At 40.5% G+C, this 22,734-nt stretch overlaps 1 protein-coding gene and 1 long non-coding RNA gene across 2 annotated transcripts in view; one reads left to right on the top strand and one right to left on the bottom strand.

The window, feature by feature from the left end:
• Window positions 1–440: 440 nt before the first annotated feature.
• Window positions 441–22,734, bottom strand: part of stard9 (StAR-related lipid transfer (START) domain containing 9) — a 57,367-nt gene continuing 35,073 nt past the window's right edge. Inside the window, exons 18-32 of the mRNA XM_042500143.2 lie at window positions 21,191–21,273; window positions 20,919–20,980; window positions 20,253–20,446; window positions 18,557–19,034; window positions 11,423–18,058; window positions 10,697–10,900; window positions 10,392–10,575; window positions 9,637–9,783; window positions 9,357–9,456; window positions 8,816–8,982; window positions 8,565–8,629; window positions 8,199–8,401; window positions 6,766–6,845; window positions 6,174–6,332; window positions 441–4,321 (exon numbers count right to left, since the gene is read on the bottom strand). Coding sequence (XP_042356077.2) covers window positions 4,196–4,321; window positions 6,174–6,332; window positions 6,766–6,845; window positions 8,199–8,401; window positions 8,565–8,629; window positions 8,816–8,982; window positions 9,357–9,456; window positions 9,637–9,783; window positions 10,392–10,575; window positions 10,697–10,900; window positions 11,423–18,058; window positions 18,557–19,034; window positions 20,253–20,446; window positions 20,919–20,980; window positions 21,191–21,273 — 8,888 coding nt within the window. The 3' untranslated portion in view covers window positions 441–4,195. The remainder of the gene's footprint in view (window positions 4,322–6,173; window positions 6,333–6,765; window positions 6,846–8,198; window positions 8,402–8,564; window positions 8,630–8,815; window positions 8,983–9,356; window positions 9,457–9,636; window positions 9,784–10,391; window positions 10,576–10,696; window positions 10,901–11,422; window positions 18,059–18,556; window positions 19,035–20,252; window positions 20,447–20,918; window positions 20,981–21,190; window positions 21,274–22,734) is intronic.
• Window positions 10,805–21,829, top strand: LOC148187422 (uncharacterized). The gene is made up of 4 exons (XR_015778633.1): window positions 10,805–10,929; window positions 19,305–19,454; window positions 20,275–20,474; window positions 21,176–21,829. It is a non-coding gene; the product is annotated as an uncharacterized LOC148187422 (long non-coding RNA).

The raw sequence follows: 22,734 nt of genomic DNA, 5'->3' as shown, positions 1-22,734 counted from the left end.
TCCGATACCTCAGAAGGAAGCAAAGATTAGAGAAAAGTTACAAAAAGTAACATATTTTGGTTAAAATCTGACCAATAAAAACATGACATGTTAAGATAATCATGCTGATGAACCTTATTGTCAATAAAACAAAACAAAAAGGATGCTCCGAGGACAATAAACATGTTTTTTTTTTCTTTAAATATGAAGAATGAAAGCATTAAGTAAAAAAGAAAGAGGAGCACGAACCTGAGCGAGCATGCAAAGTCAGCTTTTGGTACTTGACAGTTTTGGACACTTCAGGCAGATTTAAATCAGCACTAGAAGATAGAGGTTTATTACCCGAGCCTACTTAGACTAATTGAAAATGATTAAATGAAGGAATTTAAGATAAACTGTTGACAGGATAATGAGGCCTTCACACAAAGAGAAGACGTTTTTACAAAAAAGACAAACAATAATTCACTTAAAATATGTGTTGTATTCATATAAAAATGGCCAAAGACAGGCCACATAACATCTTATTAGAACAGGAAGCAGGGTGTTTATAATAAAATACATTTACAACACATCATCAAAACATAAATAACTTTTTACATAATGAAACGAGAACTTAAAAATATATAGAAACACAAATTTAAAAAACATCAGTACAAAAAAGTTATGTGTTCCTTCACTCTGTGTCTTCAGTATTTGTGTCTCTTTCTCTTTGGTTCCCCGGGGAACATCTCAAACCGAGCGCTGCTGCCAAAACAGTCCTGAACCTTCAACTAGTGTAAATAATATGGCTTCATATCACGGCTGACCAGGCTCTGACTGAGAACAGTCCTGCCTTTGATCGGCGTCTGCATAGCTTCAACACTGTACAAACAAAAACAAAATCACTTTTTAATATGTAGCATTAATACATGCATTAAAAAGTTTTTTGTGCAAGCGGCTGCAAACACAGCACCGTGCTCTGCTCTGAAAAAATAACCCAAATAAAAAAACACATTCAACAGCATTTCAAACATAAGGCAAGAGGAACAAAATAAATAGATTTTAGAAACAGATGAGAAACAAAAGGCCTTAAAACTCAGCTTATGCAGATTCAGGGTACCATACTGTGTCTGTATCTTAATGCAGCTTCTATACGAAATCAAGAGCGTCCTACCAGGAGCTGCTCTTCAGTATCTTGCTTAAGGGCACTACAGCAGCCCAGATGCTTGCTGACACAGGGGATTGAACCAGAGAGCTTTGGTCGAATCTGCATATTTGCCCTTTGACTTGTTATACAAAAACCCACTACCTCCCTGTTTTGCTACAAAACTGTTTTTTTCCTGCAGCGAGATGCTGCAGAGTGGTTTCAGATGTGCAGTCCCTACACAGATAAATACATATATTACAAATAACGGCTGAAGAATAATTTATTGTTCAATACATAGCTGAGGGGCTGTAGGAAAGTTATTGGGGAAGTGAAAAGAGAGGAGAACTCTATTTCACTTTGTCAAAAAAAAAACCACAACCTACCTTAAGGTCCTCAATGTTTTCTTTAAACCTTTGAAATTGTCTTTTTTTTGGTAAATATATATGAAACAGTCAACTATTTTGCAAAGAAAGGCAGAGATGCCATTTTGATGTGAAAAAATAAAAGACATTTTTGTGCCCCCTAATAATTTCCGTACAGTCCCTTATATATGTCCCCTTTTTGCTGCAAAACTTTTGAAGGACATATGAGGTTCATTTTCTGCAGAATTAAGGTTTTTAGGTGGTTAAAATGGCTACGTTCACATTACAAGCAAATAATGCCCAAATCTGAATTTATTTTGGGGTTGTGTGCAAAAATAAACAGAACGCCGGCACTCAAATATAAATTAGCCTTTTTAATGTGGGCAAAAATGAACAAAACCGACTAGATTCATCTGCAAAACCATCATCAATGATTTGTAGCTGAAATGTTTCTGTTTTTTGGCCACATTTAAAAGGAAATATATCTGTGACTGCGGTGATTTGTTTGTTTTTGGATCCTCGCCACAACCGTGCACCTGTATAGTGTTCAAGTTTTTTTAAGTTTATATACACTGCCATTTTTCATCATATTTGGAGGAGTTTGGACCTTTTTCTTTTTCCCCACAGGGCATGTGACCGCTGTGAAAACAGGCATATCAGAATTCATGTGTTTTTCCCATACATCCATGTTTTTTCCCGGGTTACAATTCACTGCACAGGTGCAGATAACTCATCACACAGTGTCGGAGTGGTCTGTTGAGATTACAGAAGGCTGCCATATCCGCACTGCTGCTGCGGTACACTGCCCCAGTCGCTGGCAAATAGAGCTCAACAGCAAGGCAATTTTTTGACAGGGACAGCTTGGCTACATGCCGTGACAGCGTTGTTATAAGCAAAAACAGAGATATTGGAATATAGAGCCGGACATCGGAAAGTTTGGAAGAATCATTTTTCACTAAACCCTCCACATTTCGGCCCCACCAGTCCTGACTTCTCACCTCTCCAGGGCACTAACAGTAATAGCTGCTAACAGAGCCAGTGGACCACTAGGGCTGCATAACGTGCATTAAAGATAAATAAATAAAATTTAAAAAAATTTAAAAAACTTTAAACAATGCATCGCAGAGATTTTTTGAAATGTCGCAATATGAGTCAGTTTTAGGTAATTATTGCAAATTATTGCATTTCAATTTTACTGAAAATGCTGGGGTTAGGCTCAGACAACCAAGTATGTTTGCTTACATTTGGATTATAACTTGTAGGTCAGGATCATGCTTCATTTCTAATGACACATTTTATCAAAAAACTGTAGCTCCTGCAATTTGGATATTGAACTTGGCCATACTGCCATTTCAAAACCATTTCAATATATTGTGCAGCCCTTTTCCCTAAACAAACACCCATTGCTCCACCATAATATGCTACTGTCTTCAAAACAGAAGCACACGACTAACTATCATGCAGAGTGAAATTATCGGACCGTCCTACTCTGACGATCATTTGGGAGATGAAGCTTGCACTGCTGTCATTTGTTTTCCCCCCAAATACCTGTTTTGCTTTTCTGTTGTTGTTTCAAGGCACATGTGTGTGACGTTATTGGTCACATATGAGGCATTTCGGGGCAGCGATCAGTTAATATTTATGTCAGATATGTGTCACTTAAAACATGAATAAAATCAGTTTAGAGCATAAAAAATGGATCAGGGGAAATTTAGCATTAAGTCCTGTAATGCAAAACGTAGCCTTAAGGTTTTTGAGTGGTTAAAATAAGCAGTGCCTGAGGAAAAAAAGTAAATATATGTGCTGTAACAAATCAGGGTTAAACAGTTTTTGCAAATATTTCTTTCACACAGTGTGTTTGGATGAGGTTTGCCGCAGCAGGACACTTCAGTGTCACATCAGTTGATATTCTCAAGAAATAAACTCAGCTGACCTTCAAATACTTTCCCTTGTAAACACGTCTCACTGTTCCAGCTTTCATTTTATTGTCATACCTGGCTTCAAAAAAAGCATTTAAGTATTTGCAAAAACTGCTTAACCCAGAACAAAGTGATGCTGCCTTTATGTCTTTATATGATCTATTTACATGTCGCTGTAACAATAAAACTGGCTGCATCTATCTATCATGAATAGATAGAAAGTAAAATCAAGTGAAAACACACTTGCCTATCAAATATGAATCAAACCAGTGTGACCTTTGATTATTTAACTCTAAATTTCAATGTTAATGTTCTCTAGCTATGACGTTGACCTTGCTGACATTAGTATATTTGATTGTCCATGTTACAATATGGCAGAAATCAATAGACACCATATTGATAACAGGCATAGCGGGAGCTAAATGGCTGATATTTATGTGTTTCATCACAAAAAAAAAATGATTAGGTGAAGAAACATTGTAGCTTTGTAGCCTTGATAATCAATTATCAAGCTGTTGAAACCTAAACACATAAACTAAATGTGTCAGTCCCATAAATGTCTAATCAGTCTTTGGTAAAATAGGATTATGATTGTTACAAGCCTTCATGTACATTACAAATAAAAAAATACACTTTCAATATTTTATAAAAAAAAATACCTTCATATAAAAAAAGCTGCTTCAACTTAGTAAGTGGGAATCAAGAGAACAGTGCTTTTAGAAAATAAAGTCAAGTAAATAAAGTTCAGGTGCAAATTGAAAAGACAGACTGACTCTCTGCTGGAGACAGTTTAGTCTAAGTGCTCACTGCTAACGCGTCTTCATGTGTCCTGCAGATTTAGCAAGGAAAACGTCAAGATCAGCGATGACAGCTGCCTGTCTTCTGGCAACAGTGTTCAACAGTCGGTGAGGGAAACACGGGGTTCCCAGATCCACCTGGAGGAGAACAAAGTGATAATGACCATGGCCTCTTTCACACGCAGCGCTGCCCGGCAACCATTATTTGTGCAGATGAATCCGATCTGATTCATCCACGCAAACACTGTGATGTGTGCAAAAGATTTTACTTCTGACTAACATGTCCAGGAGATCCTGTAAAAACATGTTAAAAATTGAGCTATCGGTTTGTTTTTTGTTGTTGCTTTGTTTTCTTTTCTTCTTTCCTTATGTTTGGTTGCTTCTTGGCAACTGCTACTGCTGTTGTGGTCGCTTGCATGAATGATTTTGCAACATAGACTTTGCTTTTTTTTTTATTCTAATTTATCTCTCTTGAATTGTGTTGTCCAAAACAAATACAAAAAAAGAAAAAAATGTCAGTATGCTGTGCTGTATGATGCTTACTATTTGACTCAAATAAAAACTTGAATTAAAAATTTAAAAAAGGGAGCTATCAAGTTCCATAGAGATGAAGGTTTGTGTCTGAAAAACTTCTTTTCCAGGTTTTCCCAAATGGAAACGCCCACTCACTCCTATGACAAAAACCCTCATTTTACAGTTATTATTATCATTATAATAATTATTACTATTATTATTTTACTATTTGTATTATTATCATTATTTTTAGTTTTTTTTAAATATTATTTCTGATCCATATGTTGATCCATATATGCATTAGATAATGTTGTTGACATAGTTGTTGTTCTTGCTCCATACTATTCCCTGTTAGAAACAACTGTTAAAATGTGCTTTAGCAATACTGTTTCACTATGGTCATGCCAATAAAGCCTCTTTGAATTGAGAATTGAATTGAAATTTTAGCTCACAGAACACGGCAGATGCTGGTCTACCGCCGCTACCACTCATTGGTCTGTTTGTGTTATTGTGTGAGAATCAACGTGGCGTCCGCAGCAGTATGTTGTTTAGCTTACAGCTAATTTGGAATATCAATAACACACAAATCTCAAAGAAAGCTTGGCTCAGTCACAAAGAGGCAAATTAGGCAGCCTAAGGGGATTATATGCAGCGACGTCATCATGCAGAAGCCTACGTCAGGTCACATCAGAAAATGTTTTTAGAAGGAATTAGGAGAATATCAACTTGACATTACCTTGACCAAAAATTTAATTAAATAACAAATGCTACTGGGAAGCTGCAGAATGATCTAAAAACCTCAACATAAATAAATGAAATGATTCATCCTTTTAACTGCAAATCACCAACTATTGGGTTGTGCTGTTATTAGCTGTTCCAGCAGTAAAACTCTCCTCCAGGAAGTCAATTTCACAAAGATCGAGCGGCCTGCCAGCAGTGAGCTGTAAAGTTGTCCCGCAGCAGATGGGCACTGCCTCCCATTGCTCAAGGTCGACTTTACAGTTTCATGTGTATCCGATTTTTATTAAGCCATGTATTTCATCTGAATTACTCACAATTATCAACTACCCGGTTTAGTTTAGTTGCAAAAAATGAAATATTGTCTTTTGCACTGCACTACACACTGTTAATGCCAGTTTTTTGAGATATCCACATTCACACACACAGACAAACAGACAGACAGACAGACAGACAGACAGACAGACAGACAGACAGACAGACAGACAGACAGACAGACAGACAGACAGACAGACAGACAGACAGACAGACAGACAGACAGACAGACAGACACACACACACACACACACACACACACACACACACACACACACACACACACACACACACACACACACACACTTCCTTTATCCGTTTATGATCGACCCAAACATCTTTGCTTTCACTAGCAGTTAAAATGTGGCAGTGCTGCTGGTGAGCACAGCACATATAACAGCCATTTATAGTGACCATATCTCACCTGTAGCAGGTAGATGACCCTGGTGGCTTCCTTTCCACTGCGTCTAATTGGCTGCAGGACCCAGCAACTGGGCATCATCTCCCCTCGGACGGCATCCACACTGGGGCGAGGCAGAGACTCCTCGAACACAGACTGCATTGCCAACACGCACAAGCCACCCTGAGGCAGAGAGCAAAAAGAAAAACCATCAATAAAACAGGCAGTGCAGCCGTTTGATCAGCCGAGAGGCAACTGTACGCTGACACTGATAACCAACAGCTGACACAGTTTCTTCCACACCCACTGCCTCCGGGTCGCTGTTGTTTATGCTCACTGTTGTTTCTGTGAGCACGAGTAGTGTCTAAGTGGCATGTTCTACAGTTTGTGGATGACAATGCAACGCTGTTTATCATCAGTTGATCTTCATTAATAAAGACAGCACTGTCTGAGGCTGTTTTCCTGACACACTATCACAACATTAAATGGAATTTTCTCCTTCAAAGTTAAGTGTGATTTTGTGAACAACCATGCTGCAAATGCTCAGTGGCCCTTATACAAGGGCGACTGGCAGTAATCATCAAGACCGGCTGGTTGATTTTGCAGCTGTGCTTACCTGTTTGGACTCTGTGCTGATGCAGCAGAAGTCCCGTGGCTGGCTGAGGTGGCAGGTGGACGGATCTGTTAGTATGTAAACTAAACAGAAAAACACAGAGAGAACATGTCACAAAGAATAAATGGTTGATGAAAACCTGGAAAAAAAACTTAAAAGAACCCAGGGCCGTGGGACAGAAAGCTATTCATTTTCAAACCTTCAGAAAAAAATTGCAACAACACTCAACATATTTATATAATGATATAGTGATCTTTTATAATAAATCAGTGTGCAGCCACAAAGAAAGCTCTTGATCTGAGTGGAATAGATGACGTAGGAGAAGCCTAATGACGTTGCAAAGTTACTGAATGCAACATATTGTAGATGTAAGGATAGAGTTGGTCATGCAACACAAAAAGCTCGTCAGTGATGAATGGGACTGTGTACTGTACTGTACTAAACATAGCTAATAGATGCACACACCATTTCAAGAGAATACATTTGCAGCTTCCATAAACACCTTGCAGAAATATAAATAGTTTTGCAGCAAAGACATAAACATGAATACTTTTCTCTATTTATATTCTTGCAACAATACAAATATTCTTTTCAAGGTAAACTCTTTTATCACATGAAGGTCACATTGCCACTAAGAATTTATCACTATCTTAGAAAATGCTACTTTCTTTGATGAGTATCTTATCTAATGTTTCACGTCTACTGTTGGCAGACAAAAAAAAAATAACTGGGATTTCAGAAAAAATGTTCAAAACATTTTAAGCCTATCGTGGATAAAGTATCCAGAACCTTTTATTAAGTGAAATCAGTAATACTGAAATGCAAAAATTCTTCATTACCATGGAAGAGAATAGAATAGAATTGAACAGAACAGAAAATGCTTTAAAATTTTGCATGCAATAACTTTGTCTTTGGTTTGTTGGAGCACAATCTATGATTAAAAAGGGTACAATAAAACACAAATGAATAATAAAAAAAACTGATGTGTATGCAGCCTCTTACATGGTGTAGTTGGTCAAGATAGATAGACAATTTTTAACTAATTTATATTTTTAGGTGTAGTTTTATCCAAAACATCCATTGTAATTTATAAAATGTATGTTTTTTTACTTAAAATAGAAATTAATAAAGCAACTAGTAACTAATTTGTCAGATACATGTAGTGGAATACCCTTCTAATTGCATCAGAGTAGAAGTATACAGCGGCATAAGTAAATACTAATAATAATAACTTTTTTTAAATATAGCATTTTTGAAAACATAGTTTAAAAAAAAGTGCTGTGACAAACAAAGGAAGGACAGAAGCAAGTTTAGTATATTTACTTCAAGTTTTCACTGAAGAACAGTATTGGTAGCTCTTGACTAGTATTCCCTCCTGACACCATAATGTACAGAAACCATGTGAGAATATAAACAAAGCAGAATTGTTAGCTCACCCAGCTGAGTGCTGTCATCTAGTGGTCGTGTCCAGGCAGAACGGACGGACTGATTATACACGTGGCTCTTGGACAGCTGGCAGATTATCTTCCACAGACTGTCCAGGGGTCTGTCCAGCTCCGCAGCCCCGAGGAAACCGTGCACAGACGGGCTGGAGGAGGCCTTGTAGTACGCCTGGATACTCCGTTCTTCTCCCTGGTACCTGATTAAACACAGACTTAATACATCAGCAGATGTTTGTGAATTAAAGTCTTAAGTCTGTGCAAAATTTATTTCAGACAGAAAATATTCCCGAACCTAAGAGAGGACTGACTTAAAGGTAGATGTTTTTTGGATGAGTTTATTGAAGAAGTGACTGAGCTCACCTCCAGCCTGCTGCAGCTTTGCCCTTCAGCAGGTTGCCCAAATCCCCAGAGGAAGCTAGTCGCACCTGTGGGGAGGGAAATTTACAATTCAACCTAATACAAACAGCTGAAAGAGTTCATCATAACAGTGACAATTATTATTTTTAGTCAATAAGAGTGGCAAGTAATGGCTGAAGGTTGGATGTTTTTACTCAAATAAAAAAGCTGTCTGTGCAGCAAAGAAATACTCTTTAAATTCAGGTCTGTGTTACCTCAGCCAGAGCTCGACTGAGGAGACTCGATGTGATGTCCTGATAGGTTGTGGATATGGAAGAGGAGGACCCAAAGGAAGCAGTGCGTTGACGTGTACAAGTCGGGGGTGATGGAGATGAAGCCATGAGGGGCTCAAACCCAGTGACTGGAGGATCAAGACGGACATCTAGCAAACACATGGATGTTACAGCTTTTTTTCTTTTTTTAAAAAAAAAAAAAAAAGATTTCACCAAATATTGTGAGTTTTTACAATGCAACATCAGACAGAAACATTAAAAACCTGATCCCCATGTCTTGGCATTTTTAAGATTTTAAAAAGATTGATTTAATACATTTTAAGATCTTATTTTAAGATCATGATTTCTATGCCTTCTAAGTCGATTAAAGGATCTGCAGGAATCCTTTTAATATACAGACTAAAGAGCAGGTTTAAGTGCCACACCACATCTTTATTTTTTATTTAAGAAAATCTGAGTATACTTTTGATGCCAGTTTTGCCCACGTCTGTTTGTGTTTTGTGAGTCACAGTCAGGTCCTTACCGTGAGCAGACAGCCAGGCTCTCTGTGTCTTCACACTTTGAGGACCACATATCGGAGGACGAGTCCTGACCTTCAGACTGTCATCCTGGAACCCTGTCGTCTAAAGAAAAACAGGAACAATTAAAAATCAGAAAAATGACAACAAATACATGACGATGAGCTATTTAAAGCATAAAAAACACCCTTAAAAACATTCTATTAACAGTCTTGGATATTCAGCTGTTATTTTAAAATCTCTGTCATCACAGTCTCCTGTAATGTGTTACATTAATGCACCGACCTGTCCAGGCAGCAGTGGTCTGTTGCTGTGCTGTAGCTGCGCTGCGTTGCCGCTGTTGTACCCCGACGTTGGTCCAGAGGAAAGGCTCAGGCTGGATCCTGTGCACAGGGTGCTGTTGCTGATTCTTGTCCGATGTCTCAGGTCATCCTGCCAAATATAGGGAGATTGGAGATTATATCAGTGAAACTGTGGTGTCATAAATAAAACCGTGTCCCCCAAAATCCAGCTATAATATCTTGTATTATCTGTATTTATCTAGGTCAACTTAATATATTGGCAAATGAGCTGGAATATTATTCAATCAGGCGAGGAAAACAAAACTTTTCTGTGACTGCAAAGCAAAAAAAAAAATTTCTCATTAATATCATCAGAAAATCAATTATCAAGAATTTTGATAATTTAGTATTTGGCATTTATGAAAGACAAACTCCAAATTCAGTGAGAATTTACTGGGGGGGGTTCTTTTTTTGCTATTTTATATGATTGTAGGTCGACTCCTGGGGTTTATAAAAGATTGGCCGAGACAAAGCTATCAATTTTATCTTGGGCTCTGAAAACTTGTAGTAGACATTTTTCACTATTTTCTAATATTTTACAGAACAAACTATGAATTGAATGGTAAAAATTAAATATTAAAGCTACAAAAAAATCAACAAAACTTGAGCAAGTTGACATAAGTGCTGAGAATTATTATTCATCTGAAATAAAACTTCATGTTGTGACACTGTAATATTGGCTATGACACAAAAAAGCACCTTGACTTCCTGAGACATGGCCTGCTGCTGAAGCCTCCTCTTCTCCTGCTCAGTCCTTTCTCGCAGTCGCTCTCGCGCCTTCGCAATCTCCGTCCTGGCCTCCTCCCGAGCTCGACTGTAGTCACGCAACAGCTGCTCAATATCAGACGGACACTGGCCCTCTCCTCGTGGAGGGTCTGGAATTCTGTCATTCAGACAATTCAGTCAAGATTTTTTACACTAAACCTGAAAACACCGAGATTTTAAATATGAGCATAATATGTTTGTTTGTTTTTTTTTATCTTGTGAGAGAACAGGTGTCTTACCTGGTGCTGTCTATCACCTCTTGGCGGAGCTGTTGGAGGTACTCTTTACGCCGACTGGGCGGAGCAGCAGACACCTTGGAGCAGGAAACAGCTTCTTGTGAAGAGGAGCGAGGATGTTTGCTGGGACTCAAACTTCGAGCTCTCCGATAAGTCTGGAGACGTTCCTCCCTCTCATGCCTCAAACCCTCAATACTCCTGCGGTGACTGACAGGAAACATTCAAACACAGAACCGGTAAATACAAGAAATTTTAAGTAATTTAGGGCATGTTACCTCATTTGATCCGTTTTTAGAAGCTGCACTGACTCTTTCAACCTTTTTACTTACAACTCAAAAGTCTCTGCAGTATAAACAATCAAACACTGCCATGTATTGAAACCTTGCATCACTTGTGTGGTCAAGTATCTCATCAAAGATATTACCTGATCCAAATATGGAAACGTTGACAAAACAAACAAAAATGTAGTCTGAAATTGGCAAAACCCTTGATGTTTCATTGCATTTTTTTGGCGCTTTGAGCACCACAAGTGCTCAAGTGCCATCTACAATGTAGTTCCATAATATAGGAGAGAAGGCAGACATTTCAATGGCTGATATCTCCAACACTCAGCAACTCACACCAAAACACTCCAGAATGATTAATCACACAACAGGTAAGAGGAAAATACGTATCATAATATATCATGTAAAATGCATCATATCAAACAAATAGTATTTGTATTCTTACCTGTCATACAGCTGCTGCTTGGTAGTTGCAGAGTTTTGTGTCTCCAGCTCTCCTCTCAGCCTCGGGGACATCATCTTTAACAGTGTATCCGTCTCTCCGAGGCCGTAGTGTAGCTTGGCCTCCGTCAGCTCCACAGTCAGCGGTGTTGGGTTCATGTTGAGGCTGACCGTCGCCATCACCTGCTCCCTCTCCTGCCGCAGCCTCTCTATCTCTCTTGCCCTTCGGTCACTCTGCACCACGGACTCACTGTAGCTCTCCATCTCGCTCCACTCAGCAAAGTTTCTGCTGCTGTCGTGGTCTTCCGTGGCCGGTTTGTGGGAGCGTTTTGATTGTTGAACATTGACTCCCGACCAGTTGGTGAACTTGTTGTGCATAGGCAGGTCCTCTGGAGCTACCTGATGGTCTTGACATGGGGACACGATGGTGATGGGTTCAATGTTCACAAGGATGTCTGTGTTGCACTCACTGGGCGGCAGAGACACCATGTCGTCCTCCTGAAGTTGTACAGTCCTGACGCTGTCTGGGGATGGATTGTAGGAATCAACGCAAAACTCTACAGAATCAACTGCAGGTCTTGTGTAGTTTGAAGCATTTCCATGTCTTGCTTTAGCTTGTTGTTTGTGCACATCAGTCTGTATAAATCTGGGAGAGATGTGGCTCTGCAAAGGAAAAACTTTTGTTGATGTAGAAGTCATCCACTGCTGAGAGGTCATCTGCCATTTGGAGTCTTTAGAGGTAACACTTCCCCTGTCAGTGTCTGTATATCTATCCAGTGATGAATTCATAGAGCACTTATCAGAGCTTTTAGGGCTTGAGCAGCTCATTTCACTCACCCTTTCAAGTGATACAGATTCTGATGCACAAGAGGAAACATCACAAGTCTGTCTGGATGTTTGATCACCCTCTGAAACAGTTGCTGATTGTTTGCTAGAAGTAAGGCCGTCTTTCTCAGAATCACGATCTTTAGTTCTAGACAGATGTTTTGGAGGACATGTTGTCGACTTGTTCCCTTTCTGAGTCATGTGTAATCTTGTTCCCACAGTCAGTATGGGAGATGATGCACGGTCTGTGTATGTCGCTTTTGTCTTTAAAGGAAGTGATGGCTCAATTCTTAAAGAGGGATTTTCTTGGTTTTTTAACGATCTGCGGGAGACATCAGATATTGCAACAGTTTTGTGGCAGAGTGCCTCTGGCATGGTTCTTTTTGAGACTCTAGAGGAAGCAGATCTTACACGTCTTTGACAGTCGACTGAAGACTGTGTTTTTATTTTTTCTGATTGTAATGAAGATTTTTGCGCTGCAGCAGATGTGTTTAAGCTCAGGTCCGGCATGCTCTGCATCTTTTGCACTTTCCTGTCTTGAGACACACTGACAACCTCTGAGCCAATCACTTTGACTATCACACTGACTTCATGAGGTTTGGATCTTTCACTTTGATGAACGTCCTTCTCTCTCGGTGTTGAGGAACTTTCTGTCTGGATGCCAACATCTACGGATGTTTGAGTTGAGCAGTCTCTCTGTGTGCTGTCACTGTAAGATACACTGATATTTGACATGTTGACGCTTCGCCTCGGACTGGACTTGAGGGCTTCACCTGTTCTCATGCCCTGGACATCCCCAAGCAGGTCTGAGGTGCTGTCAATCAGCTTCGAGAGGTGAGCTGACATGGTTTCCATGCTGGCCCATGTTGGAGATTCTTTGACGTCTGTTTTGGTTTTCTGTGTCGCAGGTCCATCGGTGTTGCTCCTTTTGTGCCGTTCTCTTCTCTTTGGAGCATCACTGCATGTACCGATATTTACTGCCTGAAGGCCACGCTCAGTTTGAGTGCCATGCTCACACGTCCTCCTCCTTTGGGTGCGCGTTTCGCTCGCCTGGGACTCTTGCTCGGACGAGTACACAAACATAATTTCATCCACCTGACTGGAGCTGTTACCAAAACCACCAGGAGCATCATTACTTGAAGAACTGCAAGTCACAGTCAGATTGTGAATATCAACAGATGTCTGCTGAGACGGCATCAGCTGAGATCCTTTGTTCCCTTGTTCCTTATAATCCTCCACACTGCTAAGTGTACTGGACAGCCCCTTGTTGGTAGCGTAAGTGCTCAGATGGGAATAGAACGGTGAGTTCTGCCCATTCAAACCATCGTCCACGCTGCAGCATCTGGTTATACGTTTCTCAGAGCTGTTCAAAAGTGGAGATTTACAGGACAGGTCAGCAGCACTTCCAAATGCTGTGTTCTTATTATAAGAGTGTTGGTTTGGGTCATCGTCTTGCCACTGGTGAACAAAAGGGTTAATGTCACTGGAGGCAAAATGCATGGGGGAGTCCTGCTGTGGTTCTCTTTTCTTTGCATACATAGAGATTTTTTCTACAGTTGTCCTTTGTGACGTTGCTTGAGGGGGTAAAGAGTGTCTTTTTTGCGTGTAATCTCTACTAACTTTAACTTCACTTTTAACCTGAGCTCCAGCAGAACAAGTTTTCATTTTAGCTTTGCTTGTAATAGGAATATCTGCCATCCGTCTGTTGTCTTGTTTGCCATTACTCTGAGTGCCAAGCTTTACCAATTTCGATGTGAGCCGGCTGTGATGCACTCTGGTGTCATCCTCCTCATCCTCATCTGAAGACTTGATAGAGGACTCAGAAGAAGAGGGGGGGTAAGTCTGGATCTTCGACCTTCTGATCCTCTTAGACTTGGCTGTTTTGGACATAAGAGCATCTTGTTTCTCAAGTGTATTTATCTCAACATGTTTAGAAATCACAGATACATTACAACTTCTATTTCTGACTGTGTTTCCTTGTGGTATTTTGTGTTGTAGCTGTTTAGAACCAGAAATACTTGCAAAGATTTTTGGAGTCTCTTTGTCATTTTTAATCATGCAATCTTGTTTGCTGTTAATGTGAGTAGAATTAACAAATTTGCACAGTGAATCTGAAACATTTGGGTATTTGTTGTGGTAATTCATACTGACCACACAAGTCTGAGCCAGGTTATGTAAATGCATTTGCAGACAGGTGATCTCATCCTGTGCTGAATATCCTGTTGTTTTGACTTTTGCAAAATTTCCATCACAACCAGGAGAAACAGAAAACATATTCACAGGGGCGCTCTTATCAGTGTGTGCATTTTGGTCGCTGTGACATCCGTGGGGTTTGAATTGAAGACTTCCTCCATCTGCTCCAGATGTGTCAGGACTATTTTGGAAATGCTGTTGAATCGTCGTTTGCAAGATCTGTTTGTAACAGCCTTTATCTTCAACACTGGATGTAGCTTCCATACTGACATCCTTTATGCGATTACAGTCACAGTTTTCTTTTGCATCACCCACAGTGGAAAGAGTTTCAGGGCGCATTATTTGGTGAAGTTCAGGATTCACAGCGGGAGCATCCAAACAGCCCTGGTCGTCCACTTCCTTCAAGCATGCATCATTGATGATATCTATTTCTTGACTCAAAGCCTCTTTCTCTACATCTTTTCTTTGAGAATCAATGGAGGAATCACTCATTGAGGACAAACTGAGTGGTTGCAAAGTAGGGTTGCCAGAGTGCTCAGACTTTCTGTGGCTGTTGAGTGTCGCATTTGATTGGAAGTTGTTTTTGGCAGAAGAGCTCTGGAAAAAACAATGATCAGAAAAGTTGAGAGCATGGTCAATCTTCTGTGTTGCGTGAGCAGAATCATGGCTCGTCCTAAAATCAGCGGGCAGATCTGATAACAGGCCACTGTTGTCCACTGCAGTTTCACTTGTCATGCTTTCAAGTGAAAGGGATTCTTCGAGGATTGCTCCCTCTGTCTTCTGATCACTCTTTTTATCTCTTTGTTCACTATCTGTCCATCCATTTTCATTACTATTACAGCCAAAATGAAATGCAGATGATGACAAGGCACTTATGCTTTGACTCTTTCTGTCTTTATCGCTGTCAGTCAAAGATAATCTCATGTGCTCCTTCACCACCTCTGAGATTCTCAGGTCAATGGCGCTACAAATAGCATCAGACTTGCTCATGTGTTTTCTACTTTCTTGCTGTTTTCTGGGGTTATCAATTTGTGATTCGCCCTGTTTTGTGTCAGTTACTTCCTTTATTGTTAGATTTTTCTTTTTAACTACTTCCCTCTCTCCCACAGAGGTACCACTACTGTCACTGCATTCAGAGTCCTCAAAGGTCTGACAACTCTTTCCAAGTTTCCTGCTCATTGGATCAGAAACTGCCGACGTGTCTGAAGCCACTGTTTCTTGTCTAATGTTGCCACCAACACAAACAGAATCAAATCTGGGGCTCTCAGCTTCCACAGCAGATTGCTCCCCTTTTGAGTCGCTGGCGTCATTACTGTCATGAAGCCAGATATCTTCCTCGCTGCCAACTGGTGCAGAGCAGAGAGTTACCAACTCGCTGCTGTTGCTCCTTTTTGGAATTTTCAGGCTGCCGATGAAAGCATCCTGTTGGTCTTTGTTCCTCTTCCTGGAATTTTTACAAGCTGATTTAAGGGGCTCCTGCTGTAGTGCGACACACTGCTCAGTGCCTTTGGTTTCAGCCTTATCCAAAACTGTGTCCCTTGTAAAAGACGAGTATTTGGTGTTCCCAAGCTCATGTTGCTGTATATTTTTCAACGTTTCTGCGCCATCTAGACTGCATAGTGTTTTATCTTCAACGGACTGTTTGAAGGCACATACAGTTTCAGACACCTTGCTCAATACTGCACCTTGGTTAGTAGGACTTGTAGAGAAGGGCGTTACTGATTGACAGCCTGATGCACACATTTCAGTGTCAGAGGACATCATAGTGTCATCGGCAACAATGTGAGGTACATCTGTGGACACCTGAAGCAACTGTATTTGTGATGCTTGTTGTTTAGAGTGGTGGATCTCAGTAGGTGACACACAAGTAGTTTGATCTATGGTCAGTGAGGACTCTGGACTTTTAATGATGTTATAATCTGCAGTATCTCTAACTGCCTTCCCCAAATTGTGTCCTTGTCGCTCTGATTGCTCTACACAACATCCTATGTCATTTAAGGCTTCGTCTGGTGGTGTCAGAATCCGAGAGTCTTGAAAATCTAATGTTTCTGATAAAACTTCAACACTGTGTTCCTGCACGGTTACATTTACACCCTCAGTGCTTGTCGATGTTGAGCTATTGCTTCTAGATCTGCTCTGACAGTCTGTGAGGTTCATACTAGTTGGACTGGGACTGCTGCTGCTGCCGCTCTCTACATCTCTAACCATCATTTTCTTTTGGAAAGGCAGAGAATCTCTGTGAATCCTGGGACTATCTGCTGCATCAGTGGAGGACCAGGCATCGGTGAGCGCCAGCGTGTTTTCTGGCTCTCTCACACTGCAGCTGCTCAGGGAGCGCGGGCTGCTGGTCGAAGTCATCTGCATGCTCCCAAAGTCCTCAATCAATTTGTGCACAGTGTCTCTGCCTCTGAAATCTGCTGCTAATGAGTTGTGGGAAAGAGGCTTCCTTGTTGCAGCAGTATGTCTTAATTTTGGGGAACCTTGCTGGTTCCAGTACGCCTCTGCTGGGATTACCTGAGGTTTCTGCCATTTGTCTAAACTTACCTCTGCTGTTCTGTTGTGCCGCATGGGTGCATGGGAGCAATCTGTCACCAATGAGTATGTTGGAACAATTGTTTGGCTAAGGTTCTTCGCTGTTGTGTATTTCCCACTGCTCTCCAAAGCCAACGAATCTTTAGACATCTGACTGTCTTCGCTCTCTGCGTCACTCTGAGCTGCTTCCTCGTGTCTCAGCTGCTCGGCGAGGGCCGTCACATAAGCAGAGGACAGCGAATCGAGAGAGAACAGACTCTCACAATCTGACAGTCCTTCTTCTCTGTCTTCTTGCTCTTCCTCCCATCCCGTTAACCCCTGCTGTCTTTCGACCCACCTGCAGGTCTTGTTCATCAGAGCCTCGGTGCTGTGCCACCGCCTTTGTCTAACGTCTTCAAACAGAGTCCTTTGGTCGAGCTCCTCACATGAGACGGCTGATTTAACAGCACATTTGTTTCGGCTCATGTTGGTATCTTTAAGGCTCCTGTCTCTTCTTTGTCTCCAGTTAAATTTGCTCGCTATCCTCCCCAGATTTTTGGAGCCTCTTCCTCCATTTCCACCCGCTGGCGGCTTCCTGAAAACTTTGGAGAGAGCCGTTTTTAACCTGGGCCCCACAGAATGAGAGAAAGTCTTCTTGATGGTGTCTAGTCTGTTGTTATGGGGTTGAGTTATCGCATTTATGCAAGGGACAATCTTCGAACTGGGTTTGCATGTAGTGGGTCCTTGTATATTTTCTTTGCTAACAGGCTGCAAACTTGTTCCAAGAGGCGACTTCAGAGAAACCGTGGAGCTATGATCAGATCTGTTCTTAAAGGTCAGGTCTCGGTTTGGCAGCAGAGGTTTTCTTTCTGGTCGTTCTCTGCAGGGCTGAGCTTGAGGCTCCTCTTTGGTGGTTTGTCTGATGTTTTCAGAGGAGCTTACTCTGCTTCGGCAGGCTTGACTTTGTCCTGAGAAGAACGTACCAGAACAGCTCTGGGTTCTTTGCCGAGGAAGACACTCATCCGAAACCCACTTCCTGCTGTCAATGGAATTGGAGGTTGTGGAGGAATTTGACGTCAGTTCGGTGGACCTGTTTCTCTTGAGGAAGTGTCTGTCAAGGAGAGATGAAACACACTAATTTAAGATCTAAATTAAAGAAAATATTTACATATAGGGAGTTACAAACAACCACAAAACAGAAACATTTTTGGACTGTATAAACCCTATTTTATATACAGTTTTTCCACACATTTTCACAAATGAATTTTCAAAACTTTTTCATAATTTTTTGGAACATTTTATTCCACTGACTTCCATGACTGTATTTAAGTAATTTAAATTGAGTAGGCTTTTATAGCAATACATCTATACATTATTAAATAGGCATTTCCCAGGCATTTGTGAACACGGAAACTGATAGCACTTGTTAATTTAACTCGCTCATTAAACATTTTCATCGAGCGGCTAGCTACATATATTAATGGACCAGACTGGCATATACAGGTACTTCACAAAACATTAAGGCCAAAAGATCTTGAAAAACAAAAGAAGTTTGCTTCCTGCCCTCCATAAAGTTTACTCTACAGGTTTTATGACTCTATGTGCTTACCTGAAGATAGGGGTGTTCTGTGGGTAGAGCCGCGACAGAAGATCTGCTGAGAACGAGTGTCTACGAGACACAAATGATCTTCCCCTGGGCTTTGTGGGGGACCCCAGCTCAGGAGACTCGGGGCTCTCTACTGCTGGAGGCAGGGTCTTCTCTAGTCGCTGCAGCTCCCTCTTAGCTTCCAACAGATGCCGCTTGCGGGCGATTCTTTCCAGCTGGTAGTGCAACTTTTTCCTGCGGATGCGGCTCTCGGCACGGCAAAGGGCGTGATGCTTTAGTAGCTCCTCCTGCACCGCCTTCTTCCTGGCCCTTACCACCTGGGATGGACGATCCACTATCTGACCTTCCTGATTGTCAGATGTCTGACTTGTCACTCGCTCAAAGAGGGGTGCAGGGATGAGGTCAGTTTGAACTCCGGACTCTTGGGTGATTCTCTGCTCTGCAGCAAGGCGCTGTTTCTCCTGCAAAATCCACTGCTGGACTGTTGGGTAAAGATTTACAGAGAGGGATCATAAGGGGTGAATATCTTACACTAGTAGAACATTTTTCAATGTACTAGATTTTATGTTACACAGTTGGCTTTAAAACTATGTAGAAATTTGGCCTGGATTTTTAAAGTTGACAGTCATCTGCATGAGAAACAACTTGCTTTTCTTAAGCGAAGTACACACTACATGACCATTATGCTGTTCACACTATGCAATTTGCTCTCTTAAAATCATTGTGGTTTTTACACTACATGACTGACCAGCGACAGAGGGTCACACAGTACAAGATCTTTCACCAGGAGGAATCCCAGATGAGTAGGCCTATGACCTGTGATGCACAGGTTGAACCACAACCTGAGGCCGCTGCTTACTAGAAGATATAAAGGTCAAAAAGTGACAAAGCTGCCTTCCAAGTAAGTTATTAGGCTAATAACTGTAACATTCTGCCCTCTGTCTCTCTGTCTCTGTCTAAAGCACACAAACACCTTGGAAAGCTCCCCTTGTCTATCTTCAGTCCATGTCTTGCGCTCTCAGTGGCTGTAACTCCCCGACAGGTCCAGATATTTAGCATGCTGGATATCTTGGGAATGTCTCTATGTATAAGCGAGCCTCTTGGCATGCGTCTTTGAACAGTTCACATATAGCACCGATTTGCAAGTGCCTATGCAACGCCCATTTGCCTCTGATTTTGGGTGCCTGGTTTGGGAACCCAAAAAACTAACTGCAAGAAGAAAATGTGGACTAAAGTCATGTCATGTGAACTAGGCAATAAATGAGTACTCATCTACAAAATGATCATTTGTATATCAATTACTCACCCCCTGTTGCGTCCAAACCTTACTATTGAAAGACACTTAAGTATACGTGTCCGTGTGTGAGACTGTTAATGCAGAAGTGTTAGAAATAGTAAGGTTTAGGCCTAAATGTATGAGTTTGGGAGCTACTGAAAATACCTCTGGATAAATGAGACTTGGTTCTTGGAGACTTATCCTGCATGAGCTGTGTGAGAGTTTGTAAGAAGATGATTTGATAGTTTTGCTGTTGTGAAATGCAGCAACCTTTTACTTCATTTCATCAAGAATTTTCTCTGTTTTTGAATTCTTCTCTCACTCTGGAAGCATAACTTAACACGCGATGAGTAAATGATAAAGAAATGATCATTTCCGGGGTGAAGTGTTCTTTAAATTTGACTATGTGAAAATACGCCTTACTCTCACTGTGCTGCTGTCGCAGGTGGGCCTGCTCCCTCTCCAGCTCCCTCTCAGCCCTCCTTTGTTCAGCATGAATCTCCTGTCGCAAACTCTCCACGTAGTGCTGCTGCTCCTCCACACGCTGCCTGGCAGTCAGCTCCTCACTGGGGCAGAGAGAGGCACCCAGCTGACCTTGGAGCTTCACTTCTTCGACACTACAGAACACACACACAGAAATCCAGGGTAAAATACAAAGTGAGAAACTGTGAGGGGGAAAAAAAGCACAAAAAATATTTTAACCTCACCTAGGTACAATTCCATGTCTAGCATTTGTAGTTAGGTGGTGGCAGGTTTAAAGAAAAAGCTACTGTTGTTGGTTTCAGCAGTAACCAAGCAACAACTGAGCCTGTCCTGTAAACAGCTAACTGGGATTGTTCAGGATGGTGGGGGCTAATGGAAACACATGCCATCTCAACCAACTGAATTGAAACATGCATGAAGTATTGCCCTATTTCTACATGCATGAACATGGTACACGACATGTACCTGTTATCAAATATATATGCTGTGAGTTGGCAGAATGAGATCTCTGCACACCACACACACATAAGTAAGCACAGAGGGATGAATATAGTGTTTACATTACATTACATTACATAATCACTTCTTTCTGAAGGAAGTATTTACCTGCGGTCAGGACTCAAGGGGCAAAGGTCAATGTAGCTGCAGGTCATGCCACCTTCACTGGCCTGAAGACAGATAAGAAAAGATCAACATAAGTATTTATGAGAAGAACAAAATGAACAATCACAGCTACTGTCAAAAAATAATCGATGTATCACTTGCATTACAGTATATCCACAGCATCTCATTCACCTTCTCATTATCAATATTTATGTCACGATTGCCAAAAAAACCAACTGCATCTTTTTTTTTATTTTCAGCTGAGCAGCACCCACCCGTCTGCGTTCCCGGAGGACTGCTGCCTCTGCTGGGTGGTTGAAGCGGAACTTATGCACTCCTCCCAAGGTGATCACCGTCCCTGGGGACAGAGAGACATTTCCATCATCACAAGCTGTGCTCATCCTGTAGCATTGTGTTGATGTAAGCTGAGGATAGGAGGTGTATGTGCTGCAGAATACCTGAGTGTGTGTCTATATGTTTACCCATGGGAAAAATCTTATCTGTTCATGTTAAAGTGTGCATGCATATTTAATTTTGCATTAACCCACATATGGTATCACCTCTTATCTGTTCAGTGTGTGTATATAATTGTACATTAACCTAAATGTTATATCCAGCACAGTGCAACAATAACACGACCTTCACTCCCAATGTCACGTGCTACTCAGGTCTGACTTCATGCTATGTTGCTACTACATTTTTTTCTATCTACTATACCTCTGTTTTTTTTTACAACATAAATTGATTACAGTATAGGCTATGATACTGCTTATTTATTCTACTATTAGCAACTAATGATTTAATTGGAAACAACTGTCAGTTACTTCTTTATATGGGACAATACAGGATTTTATTGTGTACCATATTAAAAAAAACAAAAAAAAAAAGTATATTGTGGTGAATTTTCATTATCAGGATAATCATGAATATTATGTCCCATAGCACCTTAAAAGACAGCAGTGTGACAAACAATGAAAGAAACCGCAAAAACAGGCTTCAAATGCACCATTTTTGTGGTTTTTCACCTCAAAGGTTGTACATTATAAAACTATTATTTGCAAACCCTAGTCCGCCATTGCTGCTCATCTATAGTTCTAACATCATTTTGAACAAAAAAAATAAAATCACAAAGTATTAATGAATAACAAGCAGTCATTGAGGAAGTATTCAGATGAAGATGAAAATCACCAAGTAAAAGTACTTATTTAAAACTGACAAAATACTCTGTTACAAGTTAAAGTCCCGCAAAAGTACAATCAGGAAAATGTATTTAAGTATTTAAAGTAAAATTCCTCAATGAAGAACATTTAAATTAATTTTATAGATAAAATAATAAAAATAAGAAAAAGAAAAGCAGAAATACCCCATATTTGTGAAACTGGAACCATGAAATTGAGCATAAAAATTACTCAAATAATTGCTAATTAAATTTCTTGTTTCTTTTTTGTTAATGTTTTCATGATTTTATATATGTTTATTTTTATATAATTTGAGTACAAAAACCATTTATGAAGTAAATAGTAACTAATGTTATCAAATAATTGTGGTGGTGTAAAAGATAAAATATTTCCCTCTAAAGTGTAGCGGGGCAGAAGTAGAAAGTGGCATGAGATTATGATACTTGAGTTAAGTACGAGTACCTCTAATTTTGTACAGTACTTGAGTAAATAAATTTAGTGACATTCCACCACTGACAACAAGTGTCACTAAACCAAATTCATATGGATCATAACTTTCTCTTTCTATTTCTCACAAGTGCTGTATCTAAGTTGAGCTTCTATGAGGCCTAAAAGCTACATTGGGATATTAAAATAAGAAT

Source organism: Plectropomus leopardus, chromosome 14 (assembly GCF_026936395.1).
Source record: "Plectropomus leopardus strain MGB_pleo_1.0 chromosome 14, ASM2693639v1, whole genome shotgun sequence".
Classification (NCBI taxonomy): domain Eukaryota; kingdom Metazoa; phylum Chordata; class Actinopteri; order Perciformes; family Serranidae; genus Plectropomus; species Plectropomus leopardus.
This window is presented reverse-complemented; position numbering and strand designations above follow the sequence as displayed.